The sequence below is a fragment of the Heloderma suspectum genome, chromosome 4, assembly GCF_057233095.1.
Source record: "Heloderma suspectum isolate Gila_16-S chromosome 4, 16-S_ref, whole genome shotgun sequence".
Classification (NCBI taxonomy): Eukaryota; Metazoa; Chordata; class Lepidosauria; order Squamata; family Helodermatidae; genus Heloderma; species Heloderma suspectum.
Genome location: NC_139461.1, coordinates 187,844,240 through 187,856,035, shown reverse-complemented (window position 1 = coordinate 187,856,035; position 11,796 = coordinate 187,844,240). Strand labels below are relative to the sequence as shown.

The 11,796-nt window shown below is 42.0% G+C and overlaps 1 protein-coding gene across 1 annotated transcript; it reads left to right on the top strand.

The window, feature by feature from the left end:
* The first annotated feature begins 3,785 nt into the window (after positions 1-3,785).
* ZNF281 (zinc finger protein 281) lies at positions 3,786-9,196 on the top strand. The gene has a single exon (XM_084851548.1). It carries the CDS (start codon positions 4,139-4,141, stop codon positions 6,812-6,814), a length of 2,676 nt encoding a protein of 891 aa, XP_084707674.1. The 5' UTR covers positions 3,786-4,138; the 3' UTR covers positions 6,815-9,196.
* The last annotated feature ends 2,600 nt before the right edge of the window (positions 9,197-11,796 follow it).

Below are 11,796 nucleotides of genomic sequence, written 5' to 3'. Positions count from 1 at the left end.
TTGTTTAGGAGGAGGTGGAGTGGAGTGCCATTTATATTGTCATGAAGTCTAAAAAATAATAGTATTGAACAGCATGCAGATTCAGCAGGATGCATTACACTCTGGCTTGTATCCTTTTGCATATGCTATAGATGTGTGTGTGTGTGTGTGTGTGTGTGCACACACGTGCCCATGTGTTTTACTCCTTCAATGTTTTGTGAATGTGGCAGACAGCCTTGTGCAAGTTAATTTGATCATCTCGGTTTGCAGATAAGAGTGCAATAGATGAATGTTAAACCTTTCCTTGGTAATCAGCTGCAGAAGTTACTTTGGGCATGCTTAAGAGATTCCTCAAAGATTGGCATGATAGTATGTTGCAAACTTTTAAATATCTTTGGAATTAAAAGTTAACACCATTTCCAATTTTATTAAAGTAAACCTGGTAGCTCATTTAGCAGCAAATACAAAGGGGAAAGGTGGGGAGGGGAAAATATCTGTTTCAGCCTGATCCTATGGATGGTTACTTAGAAGAACAAAAGTAAGTCCCACTGAATTCAATGGGACTTTCTCCCAAGTAAAAGTGCACAGCAGATCGCAACTTTAATTTTTCATGTAATCATTTTTTCTAGTATACTGTAATGAAGGATATTTTGAGGTTCTCCCTGGAGTATGTTTGTATATATAAAATGTGTGCTGAAACATTATCAATTTTAGTTTATTTTTTATGCAAGAGAAGGTGCATATAGCATTTCTAGGTACATTAAATCTACACAGCTATAGCTGCAAATTTATTTAATCAAGCTGCTTCATTCTATACATGCTGGTTTTGGAAGAAATGATTCCTAGAACTTATTTTGCCAACTGTCTCCTCAAGCTGCTGCTGCTGCTGTTATTATTATTAAAGTTAATGGTTGCCACATGCATAGTTTTGTGATGGCATTCTTATATAGTTTGTACATTTAAGTGTAAAATGTTTTAATATATTACTATCTTTAGCTGCCAGCATGGTAATCAACTTGAACTTGATTCTCTGGACTAGAGTTTAATATAATTAGTTGTTATATGATAGAAGCCAGTGCAGAAAAATCTTGCTATGTTTTGCTATGTGTAGATAATGTGATTAACTACAGATGCCAGTGCCATGCCTACAGCCAGAGGTTTTGTGTGAAGGGAACTAAGTTTACATGGAGTGGGGTATATGTATGTGCGGATATCAGTGCAGAACAGACAGAACTTTAAAATGGGTAGCCTAATACATTTAAAGCTATTTAATATGAATAACATTACATTCAATTTTATAACATAAAAATGCGTGTCTAGTGCTTGTCAGTTATTTATTTATTACATTTATATCCCATCTTTTTTCCTCTTGAAAGGAACCGAAAGTGGCTTATGAGATCCTCCCCCTTCTCCATTTTATTCTCACAACAAACCTGTGAGGTAGGTTAGGCTGAGAGTCAGTGACTGACCTAAAGTCACCCAGTGAACTTTATGACTGAGTGGGGACTAGAACCTGGATCTCCCGAGTCCCAGTCCAACATTCTAACCCCTACACCACACTGGCTCTCTGAGATTAGTTATGCCAGTGCCTTTGCACTCATTGGCCAGAACACTAGAAGGCTGGATCAGGTTTACATCTTCGTGAACAATTGCATAGAACATTGCCTCCATGCTTTCCTTTATAGTTCCATAAACAAAAGGGCAAGAGAAAAATGAATATGGAAAATTCTGGGAAGGGCCCTGCAGTATATTGGAGAGTGCCAGGTCTCCCTGTGGCTATGGTGTTGATAGATTCATGTAAACAAATACAGTACTAAAATATTATCGGAGCAAATAGATATCAGACACACAAAGCTTTGCATTGTCAGATTTGACACAGTCCGTGCATAATGAGTATAATATGTACCCCTATATTGGATAGTTTCTTTCATAAACGTTTGTCTTTAGAGGGGTTCAAGATTTAAAAAACCAAAACCATGTGAGTTGTTACAGCTTAGACTAGAAGTATAGAAAACTTTGATTAACAACAACGCAGTTGCAGAGTATCAAACATCTGTAATGAAAGGTACCCCTCCTCACAGTGGGGGTGTATGAGGAATTTTTTGACAGTTACTTGATTGCATGGTGTGTATTTGACTCTTAACTCTCAAGAGTCTCATAGTTTTGAAAAGACGTTCTCAGTCTACCAAAGAATGGTGTCAAAATTGTTCTTAATAATCCCCTCATGAAGAGTGTTCCAGCTTAAAATGGGATCTGTATCTTTCACTGAAAACTGCTGATATCAACTTCAGCCTTTTGTTGTCACTTTATCTAATTTAATAGAAATTGTCCTTTAATTTGTATGTGAGGAAAGGCAGGCATTTATATTATTGATGCATAACTTAGCTTTTTTTTCTCTTCATCAATCATAAAAGAATGAAAAAATGGCACTCTGAAGCAGTGTTTGTTTACAGTGATTTCCCCCTGTCTCGAGGACTGTAGCCAGAATAACTTACTGTTTTAAAAATGCAAAGCAGCTGGAAATGCACTTTATAGGAAAAATAATGGAAAATCATTGTATTGTGCCACAGTGTATGCAATGTGAACGCAACTGGCTCCTTACACCAGCCTTTCCCAACTTGGTGTGCTCCAGACGTTTTGGACTACAATTCCAAGCCCTCTGACCATTGGCCATACTGGGTGGGGCTGATGGGTGTTGAACTCCAAAAGATCTCAGAGGGCACCAAGTTGGGGAAGGCTGCTTTATAGTGTAGAGTTTTCAATTCAAAAATGGACATGATATGCTATATAAACTTGTCTCTAAAGAAAAGATGGGGTGAGTTGTGTGCAGTTGGATATGGGACTAATTTTTAGATCTCTAATATTTTATAAACAGGCATGTTTATAAAGTGGAGTGAACAGGAAAACAGATAGTGGTGAGGAACTTGTGGATTCCTTGGTTCAACCTACTGCAGCTGTAGAACTCTAGTCTTTAAAACAATGTATCATTGATGGCTCATCCAAATCGTTTAGGACTGAGATTTCACAACTTCCAGGGTTGATTTGATCTATTGCTCAATACTGGCCTTACAGTCAGGAAGTATTTCCCGGTATCCAGCTTGAATTACGGCAGCCTTTTGAGCATTTAAGCCACTCTTTGGCAATGTAAACGCTGACTCAGGCAGGGACGTCAATGGTTAGGTGCGGGCAACGCAAGTTTCTCTGCTTCCCTCTCCCGAAACTACTCGACCGTTTGTTGCGCATTCCTGCAATATCGATTAATTCCTGGAACTCTTACGGCTGCAGCCCTGAAGTTACATTTAATACTAGGGGCATAAGCCCTACAGGAACCAACGGGACTTACTCCCGAGTAACCGCGGTTAGGAATCAGGATGCAGGCGATGGATGCGACTGGACGTGTATGCCCGGTGTGATTTTCCCTCCAACATATGTAGAAGATATAAGGACATGCATGGTATCTGCCTGCATGCTAGCATCTGCTTATGTGCCCATTTACACCCGCTACCGCGGGAGAAATAACTGTATTTATTCCCACAGGGCCAATAACGAGAGGAGACCGGTGCCCCCCCCCTTCTGGGAGGCTGCCCGCGGGGCGAGCCCGGCCCGGCCGCGGCGACGGTGAGGTAATGTGTGTCGAAGGAGCGACCCAGGAGGCGGAGGAGGAGGGGTGAAGGGGGTCCACCCGCGCCTGCGCCCTCCCATCTCCCCCCAGCGCCGCTCGTCCTCCTGACGGGGCAATCCTTCCCGGCATGCCGCGCGTGGCGCATGTGCAGTGCGGGCCTTACTGGGGGGCTCTGCTAATTCCATTGTGGAGCGGAGACGGCGATATTTTTAACTGGAGGCGGCGGCCGTGAGGGGAAAACCGCGGCGGAGGCGGCGAGCCTCGGCTGGGCCGGGCGGGGCCGAGCGGCGGCGAAGGATGCGCCCGGCTGGCGGCTGCCAGGACCGCCGGGCTAGCGGGCGCTGAGGCGCTGAAGCGCGGCGGCAGGCGGGCGAGCGAGCGGGCCAAGCGGGCGGACGGACAGCCGGCCGGCCGGCGGGCGGGCGAGCGAGTGAGTCAAGCGCGAACGGCCGCGGCTGCAGCGTCCGGCAGCGAGAGGAGCCCCGAGGGCCGCGCCTTCCCTTCCTTCTCGGCCCGGCCCCCGTCCCCGAGGGGAATATGAAACTCGGCAGCGGCTTCCTGGGCGGCGGCGGCGCTTCCAAGAGGGCGGCGATGGAGCCCGCTTTCCCCCCCAGCATGGTCATGTTCAATCACCGCCTGCCGCCAGTCACCAGCTTCACCCGGCCAGCCGCGCCCCCCCAGCATTGTGGGCTGACTTCGGCCTCCGCCGCCTCGTCGTCCTCCTCTTCCACCGCGACGGCTGCAACGGCCGCCGAGCCCCCCGCCCCTCCTCCTCCTCCTCACCCCCAGGGCATGACTTTTAAGAAAGAGCCGGCCGGGGGGTTCCCCCTCACGGCCCCCTGCTCCTCATCCCAGAGGAGCTCTTGGGGCTTCTTCCACTCCTTGGTGAATATCAAGCAGGAGAAGCCCAGCGAACAGGAGGAAGAGGAGCAGCAGCACCATCACCACCACCACCACCATCATTATGGGGGCCTCTTTGGGATAGCCGGGGAGGAGAGGCACCCCAGTCTTGGTAGTAGTGGCAGTGGCGGCGGAGTGGAAGGAGCTAGCCAGAGCGTGATCCAGGACCTCAGCCTTTTCCACCATTTGCATCACCATCCCCACCGAGGAGACTTGCTGCTGGGCATCCGAAGTGGTGGTGAGATGGGCCCTGTTGGCTCGGAGGAGCCCAAGCATGACACCCAGGCCAGGAAGATGAAGAGGCCAAAGTCGGAATCTCAGGGAATCAAAGCCAAGAGGAAGCCGGGTGCTTCATCCAAGCCCCTTGTGACGGCAGATGGAGAAGCTGCTATGCTGTCCCCTAGCCAGAAACCTCATGTCTGTGAACACTGCAGCGCTGCCTTCAGGAGCTCCTATCATCTGCGCAGGCATGTGCTCATTCATACCGGCGAGAGGCCTTTCCAGTGTAGCCAGTGCAACATGGGTTTCATTCAGAAGTATTTGCTGCAGAGACACGAAAAGATCCACAGCAGGGAGAAGCCGTTTGGGTGCGACCAGTGCAGTATGAAGTTCATCCAGAAGTATCATATGGAGAGACACAAGAGGACGCACAGTGGAGAAAAGCCATACAAATGTGAAACCTGTCAGCAGTATTTTTCAAGGACTGATAGACTGTTGAAGCACAGACGTACATGTGGAGAAGCCATAGGGAAAGCAAGTGCTGGAATGGATCCTGGGCCATCAAACCATAGCATGGGTAACTTGTCTATGTTGTCTCAGGGAAATACAGGTTCGTCAAGGAGAAAAAGCAAAGCAAAATGTATATCCACTGAAAACAAAGACCATAAGCCTAGTCATAAAGTATCTGAGTCTCAAATTGCATCTAATATGACTTTGCAGAATTATGCGGTGGAGATTCCTATAGTGTCTTCCAGTGGTGGCTTGATTGGCAGTGGGATAGAAGAGCTACAGAAAAAGGTGCCAAAATTAGTCTTTAAAAAAGGAAACAGGAAAGGTACAGACAAGAGTTTTCTGAACTTTGTGTCACCATTACCGGACCTTCTTGGTCAAAAACAATTGTCTGGAAAACCAAGTGGCTCTCTTGGCATAGTTGCAAATACTAGCGTAGATGCTATTGGCCTTCACCAAGGTGCAAGTAGTAAACCAGGTCAATTAAGTAGCAATTATGATGATGCCATGCAATTTTCAAAGAAAAGAAGATATTTGCAAACTGCCAGCAGTAACAGTGCCTTTTCTATAAATGTTGGGCATATGGCCTCCCAACCGTCTGTTATTCAGTCTGCAGGTGTAAGTGTTATGGACAGTGAAACCCCATTATCTCTTATTGACTCGTCTTCTCTAAATGCTGACATCAAATCTTGTCACGACAAGTCAAGCATTCCTGATGAAGTCTTGCAAAGTATTCTAGAGCAGTACTCTCACAAATCAGAAGGCCAGAAAGAAGATCCCTTCAGCATCACTGAACAGCGTGTGGACTTGCATGCCTCAGGAGAACACACAGAGATGGTTCAAGAAGGGAGCCTGAGTCCCAGCTCCCAAACAGCTTCAAATGACAAAGCGAGCATGTTGCAAGAATACTCAAAATACCTCCAACATGCTTTTGAAAGAACAACCAATAGCACTGGTTTTGCTTTTGGACCCAGTTTCCAATTTGTAAGTTTGTCTTCAAGCCTTCATAACCATACTTTGTTTCAAGACAAGCAAATATATACTACATCTCCACTTGAGTGTGGTTTTGGCCAATCTGTTACCTCTGCATTATCAAAGCCTCCTTTTGGGATGTTGCTTGGATCTCAGCCTGGTTTTTATTTATCTGCTTTGGAGGCAACCCATCAACAGTTGACTCCTTCGCAAGAACTAGATGATCTGATAGACTCTCAGAAAAACATAGACACTTCATCAGGCTATCAATCTACACCTCAAAAATTGAATAGCCAGAAGGAACAAAAAACCCTAGAATCTTCAACAAGCTTTCCAATTCCATCTCAGGAGCTAGCTAACCAGATAGATCCTCAAAAAGACCTAGAACATCGAGCAACATATCAGATAGAGACCTTTGCACAAGCATTTGGTTCTCAGTTTAAGACGGGCAGCAGGGTGCCAATGACTTTTATTGCTAACTCTAATGGGGAAGTGGACCATAGAGTAAGGACTTCAGTATCAGATTTCTCAGGGTATACAAATATAATGTCTGATGTAAGTGAGCCATGTAGTACAAGAGTAAAGACCCCAACTAGCCAAAGTTATAGGTAAAGTTCCAAGTGTGACTAGGTTTTGGGGTGGTCTTAATGTATTAGTTTTATTTTGATAACACTGCCATTGGAATGTTTCTACACAATTCTGATACAAATAATGTAACACGCCCTTTCAATGCAACTTTTCATATTTAGTTTTTGTTAATGTAATTTTAGATCAGTTTGTATTATGGTTTTTAATCAGATCAATAGACTTGATAGTTTTCTCTCTTTTTTGGTTTATGTGACAGTGTTTAGCAATCAAACTTACATATTTAGATTGTCAGGGAATAGCCCCAAAGTTGCAAAATGCAAAAAAAAAGAAAAAAGAAAACAAACAAACCTTTGTTCCTAGGATTAAGGTTTATTTTAATTGATTTACTCTCAGGAAAATGTAATGAAGCAAGGAGATTCTGTGCACTATTGGTGTATTGGAGTTTCCAATTTACAAATAAGTGGCAAATCTACTTCACCATTTAACAAAGGGATCTAAGACATTAAAAATTGCTGTCTCTTATCTGGGTGATATAAAATTCTGAGAACTTGGCTACCTACAGCGTGTTAATGTTGTTAATGTACTTCATTTCTTCTTCCAGATGATGATATTCATTCCAGACTGGTGGGATAGATATTCTCAGATCCTTGGTATAAGCCTAGAATGATAGCTTTAATAAAAATAATGTCTACCCCCATTTTTTCCTGGAGACTATAATTCTGTAAAGAGATTTGGGTGGCATAATCCAGAAGAGGAATTTTAAAGTGGCAATCTGATGTCACTGGAACCCCAAACTAAAATTACAGTCATAATTTATATACATTTTGGGATGCGTTATTTATTATATATGTTTTTTTAAATCCCTCAAATTGGCCTCCAGTCTTTCTTTCCCCTACTTAAGTATTTCTGTCTATTGTCTTAGATCCCCTTCCTTTATCAACTATTTTCTATACCAAGCCCACTCTCCATGATTTGTGATCCATTCCTGTTCCCTTTAGCTAAATAGCTGGAATTTTAGAAGATTTACATTCCAGAAGATTGAATAACTTATTATGTGTTTTATGATGCCTTGTGACATCAAAAGTTGAACAATTAAAAAAGTTGAATTCCCCTTTATTTTAGAAGGCCATAAAGGTTTCCATATAAGATATAATAAATAATTACTCAGTTGTACATAGAGAGGCCCTGCAACATGCATTGGGATCTACTAGCTTAGTCATCGTTGTCCACAGGCAGTCCTGAGTATTTTGGGGTGGGGGTGGGGGTTAAGATTACATGTGGTTACAAGGAAGTGTAGAAGGACACTTTGCGGGCTTGTGTTTTAAGAGTTCACTTCCATTCAGAGGTTGGCCTAAATGTATGAACCATGTGACCAATACCTACGTGGCTTATTGTAGCCAGAATCTTCCCAAGGAATTGTTGCTCAAATTCATGTATATTTTGTGGTACATTATTTATGATATGTGAATCTTGTTTAGAACCTGTGGAGCCACGGAAACCTGCTAGAAAACTTAGTGGCTATTTTCAAACTGCTAAAAAGCAGTTGCACTGCCCAGAACCACTTTTTTCAGATGTATTTTTTTTTCTACTTAGTTCTTTAATGTAATTTTGGTGATGTTTATGCAGATTTTTAAAAACGTACTTTTGGTGATGTTTCTATCTTTCGTACTTTCTGAAGGCAGAAAAGTACCAGTGGTTGTTTGCAGTCTTATTGTGTAATTGGCCTATTGCAGGCTACCATGTATAATAAAGTAATTAGCATTGTACAAGTGTAAAACACTTCTGTTATGAAGATGGTGTTACAGAACTATGAAATTCTTAAATTGTTACAAAATGTTAAACATACCCATTTTCTCTCTTCTCCCTGCCTGCCAAATCAACCTGAACACTGTTTCACCAAATGAACTGCCACCTTATTACTAATGCATAATTAATTAAATCCCACTTAAGTATATATACTTGATTATGTATTTCCCGTCCTTCAAATTAGTGCTGTTAATTTCCCCTGCCATCTAGGCATAGAGCACAACTTATCATCAAGGGATGGAGTGTACCTTAACCACTGTGTAATTCAACTATGGGTTTTGTCTTTGTTTTGGGGGTATTCTGTTCCACAGCGGTTATGATTTATTTTCTTTATATTGTGTGTATTGGGTAGTGTGTGTGTTCTGGGATTGTTTGCTTTAGACTGTGACCAATTAAAATGCTATTCACAAAAATCTAAGGAAAGAAGATGCTGTTGTATTATCTATCCAGTTACACAACTGGCTTTGTCAAGAAAATTCCATAAAATGTTTTAAACTAAATTGCTGGAACAATAGAAGAATAACTTGCTTGCTTTTAAAGGTATTTTTATTGTAAAACTTGTTTAGGTGAACAATAAAAACACTCTTTTTTGTTACTTTGAGATTTAAATCATTTCTCTTACTTCAAATGTTTGAACTGGAAATTTTCTGTTTGATGATAATGTTTTGAATTAATGAAGTGTTAGGTTTTATGTTTGTGATTCCTTTTATGCTAATGGGAGAACCTGACATACTCTCTTGCTTATCGTCCGAGCAACTTTTAGTTCTAAATAGTGTGTTGACTTCAATTAAATATTACCTGTTTTGGTCCCCACCTGCCCTGGGAACCTGTTGAGTGGTAGGGTGTAAATCAAATCAATTAGAGTATTGCATTGTCCCCATCCAGCTGTGGACAGTACATGCTTGGAAACAAGCTTCTTCATGTGAATCCTTAAGGTGGATATGGAATTGCTTGAGTAACTGAGAGCAGTGGGCATCTTCCTGTCTCAGATCCAGCAGGTAGAGCTCTGTGCACAAAATCTTATTTCAGAAGCTAAAATCCCAGAGATCAGCTGTTGAGGAGGGACAGCAGAGGGCTGGATTCAGTTTCACTTTCCCAGACCCACAAAAAACTTGAGAGAGATCTTAGCTCTTAAAAAACATGTTCCATGCATGCAGCCCCAGCTCTTTGGCACATACTTCCATTGGATCGAGGTGCACATATTTTATACCAAATCAAGGGACTAAAGAACCATGCATACTAAAAAGGTTGTTGGACTAGTTTTTCTCAAACATGGTGAGGGGGTGGAATTTCAGAAGGTGTTCGTGATATATGATGTGGGGAGTGACTACTGTTCAAAGTGGGGTGGGGGACCTTGTGGCATGTTTAAAGAAGCCCTTTCCATGCCACCTGGATTGTTTTAGTTAACATATAATAATAATTCTTAGCACTTTTAAAGTGCTTCACACACATCTTGTAATCTTTACAACAAGGTGTGTGTGTGCGCACATCCCACTTTTAAATAAATAAATTGCATTTTATTTAAATTAATATATCCCACTTTTCAATTTAAAAATGTTCAAGGTGGTTTACAGCAAATATTAAAGCAATAAAACATAAGGAAATAATGTAAAAACATGGGGACAGCAGATAATAGTAACATTAAACCTCCCATTATTATCACCTTATTGCAGATGGGGAGCTGAGCCAGTGTGGTTTGCTTAATGCCATGTGAGTTAAATGGCAGAGGCAAGATTTCAGCTGGGCATTTTCTCTTTAAAAGATCAGTCTCTTAGGCTGCAATACTAAATATATTTACCTGGGAGTAAGCCCTGTTGAACACAACCATCCATGGCTGTTATTTAACCCATGGTGCAGCTGTGGTGCGTGCGGACACCATTCTGAATATGCAAACCCTGTTACGGGGTTGTGTCATATGAACCTGGTGAGCGTGGGTTAAACAACCCTCGCATAACCTATGGTCTGTTTTAGGGTTATGCAAAGGATGTTTAACTCATGCTCACCGGGTTTGCACAACATGACAACCCCTGAGCTGATGTTGCATATTTAATTTGGCACCTGCAGGTGTTGCATATTCAGTCTGGTGCCTGCAGGTGCCACAGTTCATCGTGGGTTAAAAAAACCCAGGAGAAGCTGTGACGTGTTGCCTGAACCTGTTCAATGATACTTCCAAGTACACATGCATGTGTGCCATTAATCATTATATTTAATTAGTTCATATAAGGGTAAATTGTAAAGCAATACTTTACAAGCAGGGCACTGGAGGAGTAGTCTCCAATCTTTTCAAAAATAATATTTAGGGGGTTGCATCCAAAAGTTCCCTTCTCCCTCTGGAGGAAAGGAAGCTTTGGATGCAACACAGCGTGTTTGATTATGGATGAGACGTAAGAGAGAACCTGTAAATGGCAGTATAGTTGTCTTTTTTAGTTAAACACTGAGCTCAACTTTACACCAAGTACAGACTCTTAATGTGTACAAAGGAAGTGAAAGACTTCTATTGAGAGTACAGATTCTGTACATTGTTAGTCATAGGTATGAGAAGAACATGGGTGTAAAAATTACACGTTAAAAACTTGTTTTTTTTCAGTACGTGGGTGGAATTGTAGGTAAAATGGTCTCTAAAAGGTGAATGATGGCATTAAAGTTTAATGATTAAATCATACAGTCAGTGTATGCTCCAAATTCATTGATAGTGGTCATTTAAAAAAACTATTTCATTGTATTTCAGGCTGAAGCAAGGAAGAAAAATAAAATTTTAGGAGAAAATTCACAAGGCTTTTGTAGGCATGGAAGCACGTTTGCTAGGGCTTTTAAGGAGAATTTTCCAGTGGTTATTTCTCTTTTCCCTTACTCTGTCTCATTCAGAATATAGACAAGCTACAACCTGTCTTTGCAGTAGTAGGTGGAACTAATAATTTTGCCTTCTAGTAATTTCACTGAACTACTTTATGCTCCAATCATAAAAATACCAGAATCAAGGGCAGAATTGCTTTAAATATTTGGACGACACCTGAAGATATTATACTTTGGAATGGCCCAGAAATAAATCCAGTGTGATCTGCTGCACTGAGAGAGGATGCATTAAAGGTTAACTGCCTCCAGTTTTTACAGGTTAATGCATCAACTATCCCGGTGGTTTGAGAGTGTTAGTCTACATGCAACCAAAATGGGAAAAGGCAGACCTCCTGTAAATCCCATCA